The sequence below is a fragment of the Alosa sapidissima genome, chromosome 8, assembly GCF_018492685.1.
Source record: "Alosa sapidissima isolate fAloSap1 chromosome 8, fAloSap1.pri, whole genome shotgun sequence".
Classification (NCBI taxonomy): Eukaryota; Metazoa; Chordata; class Actinopteri; order Clupeiformes; family Clupeidae; genus Alosa; species Alosa sapidissima.
In genome coordinates, this window is record NC_055964.1 from 8,449,691 (window position 1) to 8,474,089 (window position 24,399).

At 42.7% G+C, this 24,399-nt stretch overlaps 1 protein-coding gene across 1 annotated transcript in view; it reads left to right on the forward strand.

Moving 5' to 3' along the window:
- Positions 1 to 1,150: 1,150 nt before the first annotated feature.
- Positions 1,151 to 24,399, forward strand: part of pole (polymerase (DNA directed), epsilon) — a 30,797-nt gene continuing 7,548 nt past the window's right edge. Inside the window, exons 1-33 of the mRNA XM_042099947.1 lie at positions 1,151 to 1,618; positions 1,729 to 1,864; positions 2,028 to 2,108; positions 2,220 to 2,264; positions 2,347 to 2,439; positions 2,774 to 2,928; positions 4,140 to 4,284; positions 4,383 to 4,463; positions 4,639 to 4,746; positions 5,008 to 5,118; positions 5,226 to 5,311; positions 5,418 to 5,537; positions 6,161 to 6,293; positions 7,031 to 7,144; positions 7,473 to 7,685; positions 7,847 to 7,954; positions 8,210 to 8,338; positions 8,588 to 8,690; positions 10,099 to 10,245; positions 10,539 to 10,684; positions 10,964 to 11,112; positions 11,483 to 11,575; positions 11,712 to 11,856; positions 11,991 to 12,148; positions 12,887 to 13,082; positions 13,506 to 13,720; positions 14,333 to 14,435; positions 20,580 to 20,783; positions 21,590 to 21,796; positions 22,289 to 22,501; positions 22,934 to 23,077; positions 23,210 to 23,350; positions 24,035 to 24,188. Coding sequence (XP_041955881.1) covers positions 1,551 to 1,618; positions 1,729 to 1,864; positions 2,028 to 2,108; positions 2,220 to 2,264; positions 2,347 to 2,439; positions 2,774 to 2,928; positions 4,140 to 4,284; positions 4,383 to 4,463; positions 4,639 to 4,746; positions 5,008 to 5,118; positions 5,226 to 5,311; positions 5,418 to 5,537; positions 6,161 to 6,293; positions 7,031 to 7,144; positions 7,473 to 7,685; positions 7,847 to 7,954; positions 8,210 to 8,338; positions 8,588 to 8,690; positions 10,099 to 10,245; positions 10,539 to 10,684; positions 10,964 to 11,112; positions 11,483 to 11,575; positions 11,712 to 11,856; positions 11,991 to 12,148; positions 12,887 to 13,082; positions 13,506 to 13,720; positions 14,333 to 14,435; positions 20,580 to 20,783; positions 21,590 to 21,796; positions 22,289 to 22,501; positions 22,934 to 23,077; positions 23,210 to 23,350; positions 24,035 to 24,188 — 4,444 coding nt within the window. The 5' untranslated portion in view covers positions 1,151 to 1,550. The remainder of the gene's footprint in view (positions 1,619 to 1,728; positions 1,865 to 2,027; positions 2,109 to 2,219; positions 2,265 to 2,346; positions 2,440 to 2,773; positions 2,929 to 4,139; positions 4,285 to 4,382; positions 4,464 to 4,638; positions 4,747 to 5,007; positions 5,119 to 5,225; positions 5,312 to 5,417; positions 5,538 to 6,160; positions 6,294 to 7,030; positions 7,145 to 7,472; positions 7,686 to 7,846; positions 7,955 to 8,209; positions 8,339 to 8,587; positions 8,691 to 10,098; positions 10,246 to 10,538; positions 10,685 to 10,963; positions 11,113 to 11,482; positions 11,576 to 11,711; positions 11,857 to 11,990; positions 12,149 to 12,886; positions 13,083 to 13,505; positions 13,721 to 14,332; positions 14,436 to 20,579; positions 20,784 to 21,589; positions 21,797 to 22,288; positions 22,502 to 22,933; positions 23,078 to 23,209; positions 23,351 to 24,034; positions 24,189 to 24,399) is intronic.

The following is a 24,399-nucleotide window of genomic DNA, read 5'->3' on the forward strand; positions in this document are numbered from 1 at the left end:
CAATTTCCTGAGTTTGTCCACCTTTTCAGTCACATGATCCTATTTGTCAATTAACTCTAAAGTAGTTTTTTTTTTTTTTTTAAAGAGAAATGCTTGCAATTTAAGGATTTTGTGAGACAAACAATACAGAGAAATGAAAGGACGCATCCGTCCTCTTATCTGGAATGCTGAAATTACTTCTTTAAAGAATGACTATTATAATAAATTCTTAACCTGTCCTCTGATTAAAAGCACAGAATCAGCAACACACTTTCTTTTTCCTGTACCTTGTTAGTCACATTATATTGCGCATGTTATATTTTCAAACCAAATAAGTAAAGTCCGCTTATTATCATATCCACAAATTGTGATTCTCAAGGACTCACTCACATTCCTCTAACTTCAGCAAAGATTGTTAAGGCGGAGCAAGATACTTCGTCGTAGTTCATGTCTATGGGCGCGAAATGGGGATCGAATCCTGTCTGCATAAAGAGGCGTGTCGATGACGTATTGACGAGCGTACGTTGCAACCGGCCAACAGCAGCTGCATAAATAACCGGCGCACACCTGATATAAGGTTGATTTTCTCCAGACTGGAATGCTCAAAAATGCTACAAATGTACCTGAAATGTTCAGAAGGGTTTGAGGATCATGAAAACGTGCCCGAAATTCACATTCCTAACTCTATAGAACCAAGACCTTAGCATATGTGGTGAAATTCTGAGCTATGCCCATAGACTTCAATGGAGCAGTCGCTGCCTCTGCTCTGCATAAAGGGGGATTTTGACCCCCCCCTCGTGCGATCCGGGTTCCCGGAAGTGGCTCCTGATGAAACATCTTGCTCCGCCTTAACAATCTTTGACTTCAGGACACTGACAGCTGCAGACCCTGCCATGCCCCCACTCCCCAAGGGCTACCAAAAAAACACACAATAAACACAAAATTAAATGAAATCTACTCTGAATAGTGGAAAAGTACAGTTGATTTAGAACTTTGCCATATATAAAATACTGTGTGGCGGCCCACTATCCGACTGTGACTGTATGGACCAGGTGAAATCAGAGTAGGCAAAAGTTGCTGTGCGTCCAGAAAAAGGAAATGTGGGCGGGGTTTACTTATCCTCGCGGAAGTTGTCAGCTGTTCTCGCGGTAACTGTAGAGAACGCGCCAAATTCCGACTTCTTTGCATGAGGACTGTCAACAACAAGTGAACTGAAAATGGATATAACATTTGGGGATTTTATTTAGCCACAGAAAACAGTGGGCTTTTTGCAAATATGTTCTTCGGAAATAGGGAGCAGTCATTCAAAACAGTTCCCACAACGCAAAGCAAAAACCGAAACGAGGTTTAAACGGTTTTCTTTTGTGCTGTTGTCGCAAGAAAGTTGACCACCACAGGTAACTTAGAGCTAGCTTAGCTATTTAACTTTAACGTTACTGTCAAAAGTGTGATATCTACCTCACGTTATCTTCCCTACGTTACCTACCAATTTAGATAGTAATTGTTCTGTCGGATAGATAGAATTATAATAGTACTTATCTAGGAGTCGACTTCGCCTAAGTTTCTCCAAGATGGTTCTACAAAACAGTGGAAGATTCAAAGCTGACAGAGGAGGAGGAGGGGACCAGGAAAACCAACAGTAAGTTCCCTTGCCAGTTACTGCTGATAATGTTACCCTTTGTTGATATTTTTGTTGTAATAATGACCATGAACCATTTGTAATCGTACATTGTTCCTTGTGTCTCCAAGGGATGACATGTCCGGGCAGTCAGCGGCCAAGCGGCTGGAGCGCAGTCAGTTCACTGATGAGATGGATGCACGCTTCGGCTTCGAAAGGATGAAAGATCCCGGGGAGAAAACGGGCTGGTTGATGAATATGCACCCGGTATGTATGTGCTCATTTCATGCGCAGCCCGATGTTTCCTCTATGTAATCATTTATGATGTCCTTGTGCTGGATATATACCGTAGGCCTACTACAAATAAGCATTATGAAAGGGCTCAGTGTATTGACCTCTGATGTTCATGGGGTTGTCTGTGATCATATAGACAGAAATACTGGATGATGACAAAAGGCTGATAAGTGCTGTGGACTATTACTTCATCCAGGACGATGGAAGAAGGTTTAAGGTGAGTCTATTGATGTTAAGTCCGTGCTTAGTGAGTATCCTGGAAGATATTAAAACACAAATCCTGTTTTGATATAAGCATCATATAACCAAACATTACTCCTCCTTGCAGGTGGCACTTCCATTTAAGCCATACTTCTATGTTGCTACCAGAAAGGTATGTCTGGAAATCAACAAAATATTTTGTCAGTGCATCACCCTGAACTGGTATGATGATAGGTTTGTGATTTTTGTTGCAGAATTGTGAGCGAGAGGTCATTTCATTCCTGTCAAAGAAGTTTCAGGGGAAAGTGGCTAAGCTGGAAGTCTGCCCCAAAGAAGACCTGGACCTGGTAAGATAGTCACAGTATTAGTACTCATAGTAGTCATAGCACTCATAGTTGTCATAGTACTCATCGGCGTATTGGGAGTTATTAGGGTAAAAGGGTGTAAAATTCTGATAATGTTGCACAATATGCATTTCTGTTTCAAAGCTGTTTTAATAGTTTGACAATCTCTTCCCATTGTTTTCCTGTAACTATAACATATATAACTATTTCTTTATTTCATATATATGAATGCCTTGTAATTAACAGGCTTCTCATTAATACTCATTGTCCATGTCCTGTAGTACCACTTCACATGCAGTAATAAGATCTCTTTGATTTTGTTTGTTGCACTTTGTAGGCAAACCATCTGGTTGGACTTAAAAGAAATTATGTCAAGCTGTCCTTCAACACAGTAGACGATCTGATCAAGGTCAAACGAGAGATTGCCCCAGCTGTTCGTAAGAACCGAGAAAGAGAGAAGTCCAATGAGACCTATACAAGCATGCTGTCCAGGTAGGCTACAGTTAATACTTTTTCATACCACTGTTCAGGGGCCGTATTCACAAAGAATTTTAAGGCTAAAAGTAGCTCCTAAGTGGCGAATTTAGGAGCAACTCCTAAAAATAATGGGCGTGTCACTCCTAACTTTAGGACTCCTAATTTTTTTCACTAAAAGTAATTCACGAAGAATTTTAGACCTACTGTAAAAGTAGCACTTAAGTCTGGGACAGCTTAAAAGAAGTCGAGAGGACTCCTAACTCACTAAGACCTATTCACAAACAGCTTTTTGTGGCATTTCACGTTGCGATGTTTTGAAATGCGTCGCCTATGCGGCAACAGGAGCTTCCAATCGCGAGGGAACAATTTTGCATTCATAAAAGGGATGCAATAACCCCACTAACAACAACCAAAACTACTCATTGTTAACATGTAAATTAAATGTAACGTTTCATTGTTAATCAAATTAAAATGGTCTCCTCTTTGCAAACCTAGGCATAGCCTATGGTGACAGATTCATTTAATAATGTTGCAAAGGTACTGCATCAATCCTTAGGCCTATGTTTCATTAGGCTACTAGGCTATTTGTTTTCCCTTACTCTTTATTCATTTAGGCTAGGCCTTTTTATTCAGTTATTCATCATCTTCCGTCCTTCGCACTAGGCCTACTTGTGTAGCGCACGCATTCTCAGACCTGTCACCTGTCACTCATCATCGTAAGGGAGGTGTTTGGAATCATTCCTGCGTTACAATCATCAGCCAATCAAGGTGGCCACTTCAGTGAAGCTCGTGCATGAGTAATGACGTCATCCATAGCAACGAAGACTCACTCTTAGTTTAGGAGTTGTCATTTTTCCTTACTAAGAGTAGGTCTGAAATGCTTTGTGAATAACTTTTAAGAGAAAACTCCTAGCTAAAATCTTTTAGTGTGATTTAGGAGTACTCCTAGTGGGAAGATAAAAGGCTTTGTGAATACGGTCCCAGGAATGCTGTTTTAGCTACTAGTGACTTAAGCGGTTTGAAGGCTCAATAGACATCATTCACTGAAGACAGAAACTGACAGCTTAAATCTTTGGCCATGGACAGTTAAACATTCTGCTTACTTCTTTCTATGCTTTTGTCCATATACGTTTGGAAGTTTAGAGGAGCTTTTCTTTTGATGGTCTGTAATTTGCCAGTTATGTATCTGGGAAAAGTGATATTGGTATGTTTCTTTTGATTGTCAGTGCATTGGTTGGAGGAAATGTCACAGCAGGGGATGAGGACGGACCGTCCAAGAAGATGGCAGATCAGTTGGATAACATAGTGGACATGAGAGAATATGACGTGCCCTACCATGTCCGCTTGTCCATTGACCTGCAAATCCATGTGGTAAAGACTTCAGTACATTTACTGCAAAGTGAGTTGTACTGTAATCATGTGTTATATTACTGATGCCCTCTAATTGCCATTTCTGTTTTTGTCCCAAGGCTCACTGGTACAACGTCCGATATCGTGGCAGTGCCTATCCTCCTGAGATTGTACGAAGGGATGACCTTGTGGAGCGACCGGTGAGTAGGAATAATTACCCGCTCTTTCCCCCCTGTTGGCATAAGTTGGTGTCATTCGCAAACATAACTGCAAACATAAAACTGAGTTGTAGTCAACACTTTTTGACATTTCCCATTTTATCCAGTTAGAAGTTTTGCACTGCTGTGAATTCACACATTGAGTTGTTTTATGCAGGATCCAGTTGTGCTGGCTTTTGATATAGAGACGACCAAGCTGCCCCTCAAGTTCCCTGATGCAGAGTCGGACCAAATCATGATGATCTCATATATGATTGATGGACAGGTTAGCGCATTGTTTTTACATGCTTATGTTGGATGTGACATGATGCTGACTGATGTGATTTTTCACATAGATTGTTGTTTCTCGAGGTCACCGAGTACTGTCAGTACAAAACAGCCAACAGCTAGAGAAGCCAGGTAGCTGCAGTGCTACATTCTGGGAGCATGATTTTAAAGATGCCTCCGGAGTGTACCACTGTAGCTAGACTCCAGCTGGAGTTCTCTTTAATGATTTCACTGTTAACCATGTCCTCTCACTTTTTAGGGCTTTCTCATTACAAACAGAGAAATTGTCTCTGAGGACATTGAGGATTTTGAGTTTACCCCCAAACCAGAGTACGAGGGACCGTTTACAGTGTTCAATGAGCCAGATGAGGTAAGTTGTTGAGGTGTGCCTTTTGGACCTGTGCGGCTCTTTGAGGTAAACGCTGACTAAAAGCTGTCTTTGAGCTTTGGTCTAAAAGCAGCTGATCTTTGTTTCAGGCTTCGCTTATCCAGAGGTGGTTTGAACACGTCCACGAGACGCAGCCCAACATCTTTGTCACATACAATGGGGACTTCTTTGACTGGTGAGCCGGACATGCCCACCTTGTTTTGTACATTGTTTTGATGGGTTTTTTTTTTCTCTCTTTTCTATAATGTTAATTTCTGATTTTTGCCTCTGAATACTTTCAGGCCCTTTGTGGAGACACGGGCGGCGCAGCATGGCCTGAGCATGCACAAGGAGATTGGCTTTCAGAAGGACAGCCAGGGGGAGTACAAGTCCAGTCAGGCCATTCACATGGACTGTCTCAGGTGAGCGATCCCACATATAAGCCATTTGTCATCTTTGGATCCCTCAATGCAGGGCTGTACAGTGCTACATGTAGCACATGCTACAGAAAATATCAGTCTGTGCTATGGATGATTCACTAGATAAGTGTAAAGGTTGTATCAGCGATTGCAGGCCCAAAAAAGGCCCAAATATACAGTAAATGATCACATTCTTTCCTAACGATCCGCTAGCTGCCTACCCCATAAGCAGGTCGTCAAAAAAATGCGTCTCTGTAGGCAGCCTAGGCTTGGCAACCACTCAAAAGCAAAATAAAGTGTTTCAACCAATAACCGATGAGATGCGCGTTTAGGAGTGTTTCAATTGCACTGGAGGGAGGGGGAGGGAGTAGCGAGCTAGCTCTCTGTTTTGTTTGAACATCAACAGAAGTGACGTTACCCCGCTATCGCTGATACAACCTTTAATGGGAACTTAATGGAATGCATTTTTGTATTTTTGTGTTCATATCTATGGTAGCACACATAAAGGCTTTTTGGTTTAAGTAATCCATGCAAGATTTGTTTTTCCCCATATCAGAAACCAGTCAGTCTTGAACATGAGATTCACACATTCTGAAGTGTAAACAATCCCTCTGCGCTCTACTCAGGTGGGTGAAGAGAGACAGCTACCTGCCAGTGGGGAGTCACAACCTGAAGGCAGCGGCAAAGGCCAAGCTGAGCTACGACCCGGTGGAGCTGGACCCAGAGGAGATGTGTCGCATGGCCACGGAGGAGCCACAGGTGTGCTGACCGCGCCCTCACAAAATCACACAATGAGAGCGCTTGCTGCAAAACATACACAAGCAAAACCTGAATTTCCATTATCATAATAATGTTACGTATGATTAAAACGTTTTCTGGAAAGACAAGCTGTGAGCGTATCCTGGAAAATTCTGTAATAGTGCAGTACAAGGTCTGCTTCGACTCTGTTATACTCTGAGGTATTTTGAAGTTTAATAAGCTTAAAGCAACACCAAAGAGTTTTTTTATATCTTAAAATAATGTTTCCAAAATCGTTTCAGTGGTTCATCAACTCGTAACAGGGTGAACGGCAATTCTGCATTCGCTTAGTGGCCCTCTATCGGCTATAACCGCACTATGTTTGCCAGATTGGGTAGCGGATCTGTAGTTCGATGGAATGAGACCTAATTAGAAACTACAAATTTGACTTGCATCTGATGTCGCAATACATCGTACTTTTATAAGTCATGCAAAATATTCTACCTTGTCTGTGGACATTGTTATTTGCAAAGCCGGTGCTGGATAAACAAATAGCGTGCGTGCGACAGAGGGAAAGTTCTTTGGTGTTGCTTTAATGCAGTTTACACTGACTGATATTTACATGGACAGATATTTACATTGGTTGGTCGGTCGGTCGGTTGGTTGGTTGGTTGATTGATTTATTTATTTACAATTTAACACTACAAAGACTGGAAACCACATGAGTTCTAAAATGAAGTAAATCCTTCTTCCCACAGACCCTGGCCACTTACTCGGTGTCCGACGCCGTGGCCACATATTACCTCTACATGAAGTACGTCCATCCCTTCATCTTCGCTTTGTGCACCATCATTCCAATGGAGCCGGACGAGGTAACCAGGACACACTGCCTGACTAAGCACTCCCTTAACTGAAGCCCCCCCCCCCCCCCCCCCACACACACACACACACACACACACACACACATACACAGAGAGAGCATAATCCAGTTAAGTGCCACAGACAGCATTTTTTTAAACACCAGTGAGTAATTTAATTGATATAACCCATATGGGGAGAATGCATCAGTGTTGAGTGTCCATTAGCATGTCTGGGTGAGTTCCATTTGTCTTTTGAATCAAGAGGGTGTAATTCACACAATCATTGACTGTCTTGACTGTGTGTGTGTGTGTGTGTGTGTGTGTGTGTGTGTGTTTACAGGTTTTACGTAAAGGCTCTGGCACGTTGTGTGAGGCTCTACTGATGGTCCAGGCCTTCCATGCCAACATAGTCTTCCCCAACAAGCAGGAGCAGGTGTTTAACAAGATGACCAGTGATGGTCACGTGATGGACTCTGAGACCTATGTGGGCGGCCACGTGGAGGCCCTGGAGTCCGGGGTCTTCCGCAGTGACATCCCCTGCCGCTTCAAAATGGTACGGCCCACATAGTTTTTGCAAGACAGATTTTCCTACATGATTTCATGCTGTGGTCATATATGTGTTTTTAATGTAGTTCATTTTACAAAATTTGTCTAATTTTTATCTTTGTTGCTTTCTTTTGGTTTTTATTATTTTTGTTTTTTTCAAATGGACAGAACCCTGCAGCATTTGACTTCCTCCTTCAGAGGGTTGAGAGAACTATGCGTCATGCCATTGAGGAAGAGGAGAATATTCCGCTGGAACAAGTCACTAACTTCAATGAGGTCACACATGCTACCTTGATCACCTCATAGTTGACTTGATCTTCTGTTCTGATCCTCTAATCACTGATATTTAAACTGTGACCATTATCTTTATTCCATTTATGGCCACAGTAACAGTCATACATATTGCTGCTGGTTATAACATGCAATATGGTCTTTAGAGGACTAAAAGCAATGTAGTAGTGGATGTTATTCGTACATTACTGGTGCATTACTTTAACAGTGAAGAAGATATTAATCCCCTGGCTTCTACAGGTGTGTGATGAGATCAAAAAGAAGCTGATCTCGCTGAAGGAGGTGCCCAACAGGATTGAATGTCCTCTCATCTACCATCTTGACGTGGGGGCTATGTACCCCAACATCATCCTGACAAATCGCCTGCAGGTTAGCACCACAGTCATAAACTTTGCAGTCATAAACAAATTAGAAAAAGCACAAATCATCATATGAAAGTTTTTAATGTGGCTTGAGAACTTTGCTTTTCTGCGATGGTGTCTGAGTTAATATGAGTGTGTGTTAATATGAGTGAGTGTGTGTGTTAATATGAGTGTGTGTTAATATCACGGAGTTAAGATCAGTGTGTGTGTATTTGTTTCTCTTGTTTCTTTTCTCTTTACTCCTCCTCTCCATCAGCCCTCTGCCATGGTGGATGAGGCCATCTGCGCTGCCTGTGACTTTAACAAACCAGGGGCTAACTGCCAGAGGAGGATGACCTGGCACTGGAGAGGGGAGATCAGTGAGTGATTTATGTCCAGGCAGACCCAGACCCAGACCCATGTTAATAACCACTGGAAAATGAGTTTTGAATTATTGAGATCTCCTAAAGGGTTTAATGATTTAGGACTGCTGCCTTATCCAATGGTTGGTATGATTGTGTAAAGGCGGCAATGCTCTGTAGGGACTGAAGACTTGCACGGGCGTCATTGAGTGATGATTACATGTGCAAAACAATGTATTAAGTGCAACAGATCAGGTTTTGATGATTATGCGTTCAATGTGTTTACGACGTACAGGTAAATCATTTGTTAGATGAGAAACTGAAGGTCTTCGTCAGCCTTTCTCAAACTGACCTGAGGCCCAGTCATGGCAGACTTTGGGGTCATAGGGCCCACCTACACAAACCCAATGAACATGAACACAATTATTATTGTTATGCTATATCGTTATACATGCACTTCAAAGCTGTCAATATTTAAAGTGTTAACATTGTTCACAAAAAGTTTGTGAAAACATGCACATCAGAGGACTGCTTTACTAATGTAAAATATAATTACTAAAATAAATTATTATTTTTATGAGAATTAGTTCTCAAAACAACAGCAATTATATGGGTGCCATTGTTTTGGGATTTTTCCCTAATGCAAGCATCATACATGGTAGGCAAATGGAATAAATAGAATATTGACATGCTTTTTAATGAAATTTCATTCGAAGGCATGAATGTACAGTAAGGATTCAGGAAACGCAATACCAGCTATTGTGTATGGTAAATGGCGGAGCAGATAGGCGTAAATCACTGATCTGGAGATCTTTAACAGGAAGACTAATTATGCTAATTAACAAAATTGACTAATTATGCTAATAAACAAAATTGTCTATACAATACTTAATGCTAGACAGACTATTATATTGTCTCTGCTCTGTTTTTATGAAAGTTGCAAGAATCCACATTATTCTATTAAATGTTACATAATTAAATAGCCTTCCAACAGGTTGACGCGGAGCTTTGATACCAACATCGAGTGGTTTCAGTTTCTCTCGCGCAGACACGTACACGCATGCATTGAATGAGCGCTCATACCACCGCTTAACTGTATGCCTCTATGGTTGGCGACACCAAATTAGCAAGTCTTTCCCATAGTTTGAGAAACGCTTGTCTACGTGAATCTGTTTTCAGATTTGAGATTTTTCAAAGTACATTATTTGACCATCTCAAATTGCTTAGCAGTCCACCAAATACGAAGGAGCCCTAACCTTCTTATTCATGACCTGGGATGTGCAAATGTGGGTCTTATCAGACCTTACTAGACAGTTTCTGTAACAAGTTTTCCTTTCACCAACTACTTAGGTGTAGACATAGTCCTTTCTTGGTGTTTCAGCTGGGGGGGAAAATCAGCTCCTACGTTTTTGCTTGTTTTGTTCAGTGCCAGCGAGTCGCAGTGAGTTTCATCGCATCCAGCAGCAGCTGGAGTCCGAGAAGTTTCCTCCTTTCTTCCCCAACGGTCGCCCGCGGGCCTTCCACCAGCTCGACCGAGAGGAACAGGCTCGTCACGAGAAGAAACGTCTTGCCGGTGAGTAGCGCATCTCACACTTCCTTTGTACTCTTCTCCACTGTTCCAACTCCGTGGTACATCCAAGGCTGATTAAGTGATTAAGCGCTGCTATTAGTGTTAATAATACATGGCGTATGTCTCCTCCTCATGTCATCTTTGCTTCTATTATTGCTCACATGTGGAAGGTGATCAAGTCAGGCAGTTGGAGTTGAATAGATGGAGATTGTTTCGATTCGAAACGTGATTGTAAATAAATGTTCTAGATGCACGTGTGCATGATTGATTTGTCCTTGTCTGCGGTTTGTCTCTAGATTACTGTAGGAAGGCTTATAAGAAGGTGCATGTCACAAAGCTGGAGGCAAGAGTCACCACAATCTGCCAGAGGGAGAACTCTTTCTATGTGGACACTGTCCGAGCCTTCAGAGATCGCCGTTATGAGTTCAAGGGCTTACACAAGGTAGCCTTTATTACAGCACATCTGGGTTGACCGTGAAGCCTTTTCATGCGTAAGACTATCAGGTCTTTGCTCTCATCCTTGCAGACACCATACTGCTTTCAAAACAGATATACTCTTAAGATCTAAGTTGTTAAACACTTAACAAGTTATTCTCAAATTGTTTTTGTCTTCTCTGCATTGTCATACAAGATAATTAATGGTATTGATGGGGAACATTGTAGCTCAGTCATCCTCATCAGATGTTAAGCTGTCACTTGTCTCTCATGACTCTCTTTCTAGGTGTGGAAGAAGAAGCTGTCTCAGGCTCAGGACGCAGGCGATGCCGCCGAGGTGAAGCGCTGTAAGAACATGGAGATCCTGTACGAGTCTCTGCAGCTGGCCCACAAGTGCATCCTCAACTCCTTCTATGGCTATGTCATGAGGAAAGGGTATGAATGAATGAACGCACACACACACAAACACACACACACACACATATATACACATGCACATCTACAGACACAGACACAGATATGTATATGTATATGTATATGTATGTGTGTGTGTGTGTGTGTGTGTGTGTGTGTGTGTGTATATATATATATATATATATATATATATATATATATATATATATATATATATATATATATATATATATATATATATATATATATATATATATATATACACATATACATATACATATACATACACACATACATATACATTCACATGCTGTGAATTATAACACGGCCTCAGTTTCATGCGTGTCTGTAACCAATAGAATCTCATGACTTGGTCCTCTGTGCTCTCTAGAGCTCGCTGGTACTCCATGGAAATGGCAGGAATTGTGTGCTATACTGGGGCCAACATCATCACCCAAGCCAGGGAGCTCATTGAACAAATTGGGTAAGATGTTGGTCCAATGTGGCTCAAGAGCACCATGCTCAGGATGCTCAGTGGTCCTAAAATACTTACTTTACGGCCCGTTTCCCGCTCATTGTTGTCTTGACATCTTGACACTCCGTTCTGCTTGGTTCTGCAGGAGGCCTTTGGAGTTGGACACGGATGGAATTTGGTGTGTTCTACCCAACTCTTTTCCTGAGAACTTTGTCATCAAATCAACCCATGAGAAGAAGCCCAAAGTCACCATCTCCTACCCGGGAGCCATGCTTAACATCATGGTTAAGGTAACCTGACCTATATCATCGATAATGTTTTGGTTTGACAAAGCAGAGACTTTTGTTTTGAGTTTTATTAGTACTACAGGTGTTAATGTTTTTGTAATGATTGTTTTTGTTTTGTTTTGTTTTGTTTAATATAGGAGGGCTTTACCAATCACCAGTACCAGGAGCTGGTGGATCCGGCCAACCTGACCTACGAGACGCGCGCTGAGAACAGCATCTTCTTTGAGGTGGACGGGCCTTACCTGGCCATGATACTGCCCGCCTCCAAAGAAGAGGGCAAGAAACTGAAGAAGAGGTAAGACTGAAGAAATAAACAAAATTAATTTAGTGTTTATATACAGGCTATCCCATGAGCCTCCGCATGGATGGCAAAGTGTTATTAACACCTAGCGATATCAATGGCTGTCCATACAGTAACTCTGGTTAGATGGTGTTCCCATTTATTGCGTATTTTAGTCTTGACATAAAACAAACCCGGTGCTGGTGGTGATATTAAATAGTGCTGTATTGCTGTAAGTGCGTGCTGTAGTGTGATGGCGGCATATTGTTGGCAGTGACTACGGTAATAACCGTATCTCCCCGCCATCCACACCTTCTGCAATTAACCTTCCAGCACTGTTCATATACGCGTGTTAACCCACATGACCAACACCCAGTGCATTACACCCCCCAGGCTAAAAGAAGTAAAACCAATAAACCCACAAATAAAGGTGACTATATATATGTCCTACAGTTTATTATGATAGGGATTCATGTTACTACCTGTCACTGTGTCTGTTTGTGTAGAGGGATCTCTTAAAATGTGAAGTGATCCATTTCTCATCAGATAAACTCAAGTGACAAACTTCTTGGCAAATAAACTTGGCACACCTTACATGTTCTTTCAGTAGAGTTCCTCCTTGAGCTGACGTCTCCCTGTATTCCAGGATAACGGGGTGTTAAGCCCCCTACTGCTTTAGGGAATCAGAGATGCTTGCCATGAAATCGTGCCTTTAACAGCTCATGCTGCATCACCTGCATCTCTCCTCCACAGGTACGCTGTGTTTAATGAGGACGGCTCTCTGGCTGAGCTGAAGGGCTTTGAGGTGAAGCGTAGGGGAGAGCTGCAGCTCATCAAGATCTTCCAGTCCTCTGTGTTCGAGGCCTTCCTCAAGGGCACCACGCTGGAGGAGGTCTACGCCTCAGTGGCCAAAGTGGCCGACTACTGGCTGGACGTTCTCTACAGCAAGGTGCGTTTTCTACGCTTTACTATCATATGGTGTTTGGTGGTGAATTATCATAATATTCAGTGTTTCCCACAGAATTAAATTCTATTTGTGGTTGTAGGTTTGCAGAATTAACTTGAATGCAACAGTTTTTCACACATTAGCGCAGTGTGGTTATGATGCTAACCAGATTTAAGCACAATTTAGTAGAACCAGTAAAAATCATTGTGTGGTGGTCAGTGTTGATATTGTGGTGGGCCGTCACAAATAAGTCAATGTATGGGAAACACTGATATTATTCATAATGTCTCCACAATTCTTAATATGCTGTTCTCTCATTAATACATGATTGTAGTCTTCCTTGTCCTAGATAGATGCAGTGATGAATCATGTTAGTTCCTCATTCATCAGTATGCCCCTGTGGTCCTTACCCCTGCCCTCCTGTAGGCTGCCAACATGCCGGACACTGAGCTGTTCGAGCTGATCGCTGAGAACCGCTCCATGTCTCGTAAGCTGGAGGACTACGGCGAGCAGAAGTCCACCTCCATCAGCACGGCCAAGCGCCTGGCGGAGTTTCTGGGGGACCAAATGGTGAAGGACGCGGGGCTGAGTTGCCGCTACGTTATCTCACGCAAACCCGAAGGCTCGCCCGTCACTGAGAGGTAGATGAAACCTCTGGTTAACAGACTGGATTATTCCAACAACGAACTGAAAACACACACGCATTATGATTAATTAAATAATTACACCAAGGCTACACTGGGTGCGCAGCTGAAGCGCTCCGTTTGCAGGGCATAAAAATAGTTTTAGAAGGCTAAAGGTCTCATTTTTTTTGAACGTACGTGCCACCATCACGTATGGTGTAGCCAGTTCCATTGATTACAGTGGAAGCTAATTGTTGCAGCAGACAAAACCCAAACGGAACGCTTCAGTTACGTGCCCGGTGGAACCTCCCTGTTTAATCTTCTTTGAAACATTACAGAAACTGAGTTCAGCTGCGATCTGCGATCAGACAGGACGTGGTTTTTACCGCTTTTTTTTTTTTTTATTGTTTCGTATTGGCAGCAAGCGGTTTGCGCACTGCTAATTCACCCAGACCACTTCACGTTCTTTTTGCCTGCTGTACCTCGCGTTTTTATGAAAACATAGTGCGCCTCGCGATTTATAAGCGGCAAAGCGTGTCCTGTCTGATCGCCCCCTTAGATAGTCTTTTTTTTTTTTTTTTTTCAGACTACGAACTGTTCTGCAATTCTTTCTTCTGTCTTTTCCTGCAGGGCCATACCTTTGGCTATCTTCCAGGCAGAACCTTCAGTCAAAAAGCATTTCCTGCGCAAATGGCTGAAGATGCCCAGTCTTCACGAACTGGACATCAGAACAGTGAGTTATGGCATATCTTCCACAAGTTACTAGTCTAGGCTGTCTGCAAAGCTACAAGACAAAAATGTGATTATGTTAACAAACTAGTATAAGTAAAGTTGGAACATTGTATATGTACAGTATATGTATATATATCCTGTAGCAATCAGTTCAGATATATAGCTTTATGGAAGGTACAGTGGGCAGTGCTTCGAATTGGCCAGCTTCACTCGCGGTCCGCGCGTGGGATCACGCGGTATCACGCGACTTTAATTTGTATTTTTCCAGTGAGACGCTGCAACAACCCAAACAACCGGTAGATGGCTCAAGTGAGCAGGGTGTCTCGTAAAAAGAAATGGAGCCTGGAAAACCCTACACAGACTTCACTACAGACTTTAGCAGACTGGTTTAGAAATAATGTAATAGCCAGAAATATGCCTGCCCTAATAAAGAAATATTTGGTTAACTGCGAGTGAATCCCGTTTGCAGCCGTAGAGACGCAGGACAAATTAAACATTCTGGTTTTCTCCGAGTGCAACGATGATAGACAGACATCATTTGGACAAAATATAGAGTATTAACCTCTGTTGCTCAGCCAAATGCCTTCCTGTTACGTCCTGTTATCACGGAGTTAGGCCTACAGGTGATAAACGATTTTTGATGGTCACAAGTTTACTTCATTAGGGACTGTTCGTTATTTATTTAAGGGGCTACCGGAGGAGTTTGGGGAGCATTAGTCCAAAAAGACGTGACCCTCCCTCGCCAGCAATACATTTTTCTATGACCCTCCAAAGTGATTATGAAAAAATCACTGTCAACTTTTTCCGGGTTTATCGCCTACTGTATTTTAACGTTTTCTCATATTTGGCCATGAGCCGTTTATCATAGGCTATCACGAAACCAAACTACAAAGGCGAACACTTTAACAGGGGGAATTAATTGGGCATGAATCATGCTGAACGCTATTTCGCTACCTTAGAATAATAAGGTTCTATCTGCGTTTTGAGTAGGTACAACCGGGACGATTGAAACGGGGACGAATGAAACATTCCGGTTTTCTCCGAGTGCAACGATGATAGACAGTCATCATTTGGACAAAACATGGAGCATATTAACCTCCGTTGCTCAGCCAAATGCCTTCCTGTTACGTCCTGGTATCACGGAGTTACGAGCGATAAACGATTTTTGATGGTCACAAGTTTACTTCATTAGCGGTTTATTTTTTTGGATTATTAAATAGTGTTTTTCATTTAAAGGTTTGACTTCGTGCTTATTCAGTAGAGCATTTAGTGCTCTCCCCAATCCCAGACGTTCACATTGCATGTTTGTTTGTAATGGATGCAACCGCGAGATAGGCTATGCGTTTGACAATAAGTTGTTAACAGAACCAAGACATATAGCCCAGCAGCAATCTAGGGACTGATCGTTATTTATTGAAGGGGCCACCGGAGGAATTTTGAGTGCTTCAGTTGGAAGTTGCATGACCCTCACTTGCCTGCTAGAAATTGTTCAATGACCCTCCGACAGAATTGTTAAAAAAAGACATGACCCTCCCCTGCCAATTGTCTTCCGCCCGCGCCACAACCACACACTTTGTGATAACATTCTTAAATCAATCTTTCCCGTGAGCTTGCATGCTACCAGTCCTTCCTTTTCAAATGTCTTGCGCTTGTTTGCACAATTTCACAAATAATCATATGTGAATAATAGTATGACAAATAATCCCTGTGCACGGGGACCGAAACAATGCATGGCAACTTTTTCCGTGTTTATCACGTATTTTAACTTTCCCCGCTGTCTTGCCGTTTTAATGTTTTCCCGAAGAATATCCTATATTTTAATACTCTCATAACAGCCCTGCCATCGGGCCTGTCTCTGTGTTGCCCTGTTGCTACCCCTTGCCCTTCCAACGAAACAGATGTCTTCAAATCATCGTTTTCCTTGCTTGAAGGCGAACTTAGAGTGATGTTAACCTATTTAAGTTTAACGGCGCATTGCCGTGAGAGCACGATTCATTGGCGCTTGCATGTTCGGCCTTATGTCTACGTGCGCACCTGAGGCTACTCAGCTGCAAGAGAAATAATTTCCCCTCTTTGTATGTTCACTGCAAGTTGGCCTACCATAACTTACCAACTCTGCACTGTAGACTGGCTATTTATATTTTTCTGTGAAATAAGCAAATGTATTTGTTCAACCTTATGAAGCAGAATTACGCATAGGCTACTTGGAACATAATACATTTGACAAAGGACAGATGAATGTTGCTAGTGACAAAATATTAACTTTCAGTGTTTTACGATGTCTTTGTCATGGGGAAGTGTTTTTCCCCATGCATTTATTCTAGGTTACTGTCAGTGACTGCCGTGAGAGAAGCGGGTTCTGTGTTTCGTTCATGTCAGTGACTGACGCGAGAGAAGCGGGGTCTGTGTTGTGTTGCGTTGCGTTAATTTATTTTCATTGGGCATACCGTGCCGTGCCGTCCACAGCTCTTCAGTTCTGACAAAGCCAAAATTACTCCTTTTGAAACAATGAGTGCAGAAAGGGGGGGGGGGGGGGTCCCAAGCAGCTTTCAGCCATAAGGCTACTTTGAGAACATTTCAATTCACCCGACACTAATATTCAAAATGTTGAAAACTATTTCGGCATAGCCTATAAAGCAGTTTAATTACATGGAATGTTAGTTGTAAACAAACGAGCTACTTGGTGAGGCTTGGCCTCACAGATGCGCTCGTGCCTTAGATGGCAGGAAAAATCTTCACGATAGGCCTATTAACTAACCACCCGATTCACGTTGGCTGGGGGGAAGGGGGCCATCAGACAATTGTGCCCAGTTAATCCGCCCCTGCCCCCAAAAAATCACACCTTCCCACCTCTGGCAGCTTAAAAGAAGTCAAGAGGACTCCTTACTCACAGACCTATTCACAAACCTGCGGTTTTGAAATCCTATGCAGCTACAGGAGCTTCCAATCGCGAGGAAGCAATTTTGCATTGTAGGCATAACTAACATGCAATAACGCCGCCAACAACAACCAAAACTAGGCTAATCATTGTCAACATGTAAATTAAATGTAACATTATTGTGAATCAAATTAAAATGTTCTCTTTTGCAAACGTAGGCATAGTAACAGAATAATTTAATAATGTTACAAGATACTACATCAATCCGTATGTTTCATTGGGCTACTAGGCTATGTGTTTTGCCTTGATTCATTTAGGCTAGGCCTTTTTATTCAGGGGCCATATTCACAAATAATTTTAAGGCTAAAAGTAGCTCCTAACTGGCGAATTTAGGAGCAACTCCTAAAAATAATGGGCGTGTCACTCCTAACTTTAGGACTCCTAATTTTTTCACAAAAAGTAATTCACAAAGCATTTTAGACCTAAAAGTAGCACCTAAGTCTGGGACAGCTTAAGTCGAGAGGACTCCTAACTCACTAAGACCTATTCATAAACAGCTTTTTTGTGGCATTTTACGTTGCGATGTTTTGAAATAGCCTATGCGCAACAGGAGCTTCCAATTGCGAGGGAACAATTTTGCATTCATAAAAGGGATGCAATAACGCCACCACCAACAACACAAACTACTCATTGTTAACATGGAAATGAAATGTAACGTTTCATTGTGAATCAAATTAAAATGTTCTCCTCTTTGCAAATGTAGCCTAGGGATATGGTGACCGATTCATTTAATAATGTTGCAAAGGTAGGCTACTGCATCAATCCATAGGCCTATGTTTCATTAGGCTACTAAGCTATTTGTTTTGCCTTACTCTTTATTCATTTAGGCTAGGCCTTTTTATTCAGTTATTAATCATCTTCCGTCCTTCACACTACTTGTGTAGCGCACGCATTCTCCGACCTGTCACCTGTCAGTCATCATCGGAAGAGAGGTGTTTGGAATTCCCGCGTTACAATCGTCAGCCAATCAAGGTGGTCACTTCAGTCAAGCTCGTGCATGAGTAATGACGTCATCCATAGCCACGAAGACTCACTCCTAGTTTAGGAGTTGTCTGAAAGGCTTTGTGAATAACTTTTAAGAGAAAACTCCAATCTAAAATCTTTAAGTGCGATTTAGGAGTAGCCTACTCCTAGTAGTAAGATAAAAGCCTTTGTGAATAGCCTACGGCCCCAGTTATTCATCATCTTCCGTCCTTGTGTAGCGCACGCATTCTGAGACCTGTCACTCATCATCGTAAGGGAGGTGTTTGGAATCATGCCCGCGTTACAATCATCAGCCAATCAGCCAATCAAGGTGGTCACGCTTGCCCATTTACCCAAATGAATGGTCGAATATTACTGATGATCATTGTTATTTAAGAACATGCAGTGTGCGTAGGGTACCAAAAACATCTTGCTCGTAAAAAAGCATCATAACGCACATTCTGGCGGGTCTGTTATATACTGTAGGCTGCGCAAACCACATGACTTTATTTTGGGCAAGCCTGCATTCATTCATTCATTCAACCTTTATTTATTCTCGGAGGGTCATTGAGGGAAGCCCTCATTTTCAATGAAGCCGAAATTACAGAAGCGAAGCAAAGCGCTCCACAAACAAGACAACATTCGAGGCCTTCTGTTGAAGAATTTTATATAAAGCCTGCGCTGACAGTAATCCTCCTGCCCCTGATAGGCCTACCACAGCTGTGGATAGTGTGGAATGTTCAAGTAATAACACAATCCAATGTGTGTCTCAATTGTCCCCCGCTGACCACCTCACACATTTCTCTAGATTTTGCAACGAACTTACATGACATAATGCCATAAAATATGCCAGTTTTAGGACACAGAATAATGTTTGTAATGATACCAGGTAGGCCAGGTATTGTCGAAGGTGCATGGTGAAGTGAGATTCTTACTTTGGAAAACAAACATTTGCCGATATCATCGCCGATCATCAGAATATTGCAATAGATTCTGTGTTCTGGACTGCAGGTAACTTGTTAAGCCAGTGGTTATCAAACTTTTATTTCATTCCCCACTTTGATCAAGGGGCATGACTGATGATAGTGGAGATAACGTGTTATCCCGAGGCTTTTGCAAGTCAGCATCTTCGACGGTAGTCTATTAAAAATTTAAAAAAAAGTTTTCGATGTCCCAAACGGAGAGCCGTACTTTATTGTTTTTAACGATCTCTATGCTACTCACAAAAATGTAGGCATGGGGACATGATGAAGTAGGTTATCCAACTGTCGTGTGTTAAATTATTGTGATTACGAGCCAGTGGTTTTCAAACATTATGTGTGACTCAGACATCTAACTAAATGCAACAGGCTCATATCGTCCTCGCATTCGCAAAATGAGGACCAGTGTTTTGTCAAATTGCAAATAGCTATTCGTTTTAACTATTTTTTTTTTATGATAGTATAAAGTGCTTTTTGTATAGGCTACTATCTTAATATTGGAATATGGGGAGGGAAGTGGCGCGTCTGCAGTCAGCCAAATATGAATGTAATTCTGCGGCATAAAGCAGATGTAATTGTTTATCGTACAGAAAAATAAAAATGACATGTCAAGCAGTCAATTGACTACATTGCAGTCAAGAAGTAGGGCAAATTAATTTACGAAACCAAAACGTGGGTCATAGTTGTCTAAGCCTCTATTGCGTAGCCTGTTAAAAACGTCGCCAGATAGTATTAAATCGGCAACAACATTGTTTTCTGCAGAAGCCTACCTAAGGCTACAGATTAATTCTGAACAGTTATTTCTCTACTGGCTCAATTATCACACCACTGTTTTGATTTGCGTAGTTGCGTTAACCCCAACACTGACAATAATGTAGACAGCAAATTTCGATTTCGATTTTCGTGTAGTCAAGCCTTAAGCCATACCCAAGTAGCCTAAATCGAGGTAATGTTTAATTATGCATGATTTATTTTGTTATTGAATTCGTAGGCTGGGATTACTCTCGGCAACAATTATGTAAGGGACGGCAGGCAGAGCGATGTACAGTGGCAGAGCGACGCACAGTGGCTGAAAGTGGTACTAAAGCTTCTCGCAGCTTCACGCCGCGTAATGCGCGAATGAAGTGGTCATTTGAAAGCGATGCCCACTGTATGTGCTTTTAACTACATACATACACTTTTTTGAAAGGATGTCTTTGCATTAATACCCACAGAACAACCGTGCCTTTGTAACCTTCCCCTTGCGTCTCCTAATCGCTCGCAGATCCTTGACTGGAACTACTACATTGAGCGTCTGGGCAGTGCCATCCAGAAGATCATCACCATCCCGGCGGCACTGCAGCAGGTGAAGAATCCGGTGCCCAGGGTGCGCCACCCCGACTGGCTGCACAAGAAGCTGCTGGAGAAGAACGACATCTTCAAGCAGAAGAAGATCAGCGAGCTCTTCACCAGCGAGGGAAAGAGACAGGTACCCAATCAGTGCTTATCTCTCATTTGTGTCACACAAATGCACAATCATTTTTATTTATTTATTTATTGCTCTAGAGAAGTGGTTCTTAACTGGTCTGGCTTTGGGACCCACAATTTCCCGTGTTCATTAAGTCACGACCCATATATCTTTTTACTGATCAAGCCATAGACTGTATACAGTATATAGAGCAGTCTATGGATCAAGCCAACAGATGCGGTGAGCGAAATGCCTGTATGCCTACTTGTTTGGAACATGCTGATGTTTGGCATTACATTTGTGAAGTACTTGACAGGTTTGTCAGGTTGACAGGTGTTCTTTGTTATGAGGCATTTTCTCAAGTTTCCAGCAATTGTGAACATGGCACACTGGGGTTTCTGCACCATTTTGTCTCAATTAAGTCTATTTGAAATGGGCGATCTCGTCTTTTTTTTTTTACCACAAGCTCCGTGACCCACTTTTGGGTCCCAACCCACCAGTTAAGAACCACTGCTCTAGAGGGGTCGCCAAAAGTTTTAGAGGGACAACATATGATTTGCAAAGGCTGCCATTGACCTAATTCCTTTGGTGTTTACACAGCCTACCTATAAGAGAAGACATTTTCTGCCTTTGCTTACAATGCCCATCTCACAACATTTCAAAACCAAATTCCGCCGATTAGAGAGAAGGAGGTCGCGAGACTTGGCCCATGTTTTGTGGGGGGTCGCCAGACAAAAAGCTGCTCTTGAGCATACCACTGCTCTAGAGCATACATCTGTTTGTTATGAGGCCCTGACCACTCCCTCCCCCACACCCTGCTGTCTCAGGTGGCCCAGACGCTGGAGGCCGGGGAGGCCGCTGACATTGAGGACTTTGGGAAGCCCCCGCGACCGCTGCAGCCGGCCATCCTCATCAGCACCAAGCGCAAGCGCGTGTCCCAGGGGGAGGAGAGCCAGGCCGAATCCCAGGAGCTGGAGCTCACGCAGTCCTGGAGGGAGATCCTCGGCCCGCCGCCCCCCAAGGGACCATCAAAGGTGAGGGGGACACCCATGTGGTGAACAGGCTGCTTCCCAGCACCCTGGGCCATCTCGTGTGTATGTAGCATGCAGATAAGATGTATATCAGTATACCGGTATTAGAGTGTTTGCCTTTGTTGTGGATTGCTTTTGTTACTTTGGGAAACTCTTGTCTAAATACATATTCCAGCCTTACTGAAATCAATGCCATTTTGGTCCCCAGTGAAAGTTTATACTCGCTTTCATCCACAAATGGGCCCTGTTGTTTTTAGATCAGAGGTTTCCTTTAAGATTACAGATTCTTGGAGTTCTGATAGGAAATCAGAGAGTTGTTATGCCTCCAATGTAATACACTCGTCACAGTGATGTTAGTGTGAAGTTGTCTGTCAGTCTATTCTACCATTGAGAATAGTGTAAAATTGTGGCAGAATGCTGGTTGCTTGATTGTGTCTGTGTGTGTGTGTGTGTGTGTGTGTGTGTGTGTGTGTGTGTGTGTGTGTGATGATTCAGGAGGAGCTGCTGGTGTGGCTGCGCTACCATAAGAAGAAGTGGGAGCTGCAGCTGCGCCAGAGGAAGGAGCGGCGTAAGAAGCGGCGCCTGGTGGACGGCGAGGCCCAGCCTGCAGGGGGCGGCGTGATCCGCGACGGCCCCACCACCGCGCTGGGCAACTTCCTGCGCAAGACGGCCCGCAGCATGCTGGACATGCCCTGGCAGATCATACAGGTCAGACAGAGCAGTCATGCATGCATACATACAGTACATACACACACACACACACACACACACACACACACACACACACACACACACACACACACACACACACACACACAACCAGTCAAAAGTTTGGGGTCACTTAGAAATTTCCATTCCATTATAGACAGAATATCAGTTAAATTGTTTTTTAAATCAGGACAGCAGTTTTCAGATTACAATATGTCCTTACATAATTGCAAAAGGGTTCTCAATTGTTGTAGAAAGAAATGGATGATCTTTAATACAATATCTACATTGCCCATTATCAGCAACCATTCATCCAATGGTCCAAAGGCATATTCTGTTTACTAATCTGAAATCATTTTAAAAGGCTAACTGAAAAAACATTGGAGAACTGTTTTACAATTATGTAAACATCTGTGTTTTCTCTCCTTTTAGATTGCAGAGACCAGTCACCCAGGCCTGTTTAAGCTGTGGGCAGTGATAGGCAGTGACCTCCACTGCATGAAGCTCACCATCCCCAGAGTCTTCTATGTCAACCAGAAGATCCCAAAGCAAGACGAGGGACCCACATACAGAAAGGTTTGCCTTCCCTTAAAGCTGGAATAAATAAATGTAGCCTCTGTGTATGGATAAGCAAAAGATGGTGTATCCATTGTGAAAATAAAAAATAAGTGAATGTTCGTGAACTGTTTCTGAACTGCCGTTTTGCAGGTGAACCGAATTCTCCCCCGCTCCAATGTGGTGTACTACCTCTACCAGTACACAGTCCCTGAGGACATGTACCAAGAGCACATCAACGAGATCAACGCCGACCTCTCCGCTCCTGACATCGAGGGAGTGTATGAGACTCAGGTACAGTGCTCTGTACTGTTGTGCAGATGAGTAGAGAGAGGCACGTCGGTTCAGATTATACAGCTACATGGACCGGTGGGCACACTGGAACCTCAGCTGGGCTAGTCATTTGTAAACTTGTAGACAGGCTCTAAACCAGTGGTCTCCAGCAGATAGTGTAGGTAGGCAGCGTGTGTGTGTGTGTGCTTGTGTTTTTGTGTGTGTGTGCTTGTGTGTGTGTGTGTGTGATCTGCGGTGCAAGCCTATCAGTCGGTAAAAGATGCAATGCCATTTTCCACAGCAGTCTACAAACAGAGAAGGTAAATTACCTTAAAGTTCAGTCTGCTGCTTTTGGGTGGAAATCAGCTATCTGAAGACATGCTGCTACTCCTATAAATATACAGTATATACATTGGTAGCTCTCGGCCACGTTCATTTAGTCAAAGTAGCTCACAGAGGAAATATGGTTGGACACCCCTGCTCTAGACATTGTAATGTTAAAATAATACCAGCTTTACATGCGTTGTTTAATCTGTCATGTGGTAATTGTGGACAGTATGTGAGCCATGTAGACCTGTCACCTTGTCAGTGACTCTTCCCACAGTATTTGGATCTTGTTTTCCTTGCCTGCCTTTCGAATCCAAATAAAAGCATTTAAATGTGGACAGTTGGTTTTGCTTTAGTCTGACCGTTTCCGTTCCTCAGGTTCCTCTGCTGTTCCGAGCGCTGGTGCAGCTGGGCTGTATGTGCATGGTCAACAAGCAGGCCGTGCGTGACCTTGCCGGCCGAGAGGCTGACACTTTTGACCTTGAGCACCTGGAGATGAGATCACTGGCTCAGTTCAGCTACCTGGAACCTGGTAAGGGATTGCACACAGTCGTATTGTATTGTTAGCACATTTTGTGAAATTGCTTTCTTGACTGTTCGATGTGAAATACTTCCAAGTTTATTATTACTTTTATCTTGCTTACATGCTTTTTGTTGTTGTTCTGAAGTGTTTTTCCTCTGTGGATTATTTTGCAAGGAGTATTGTAAAGTACTAGCTGTAAAGGAGTATTGTAAAGTACTAG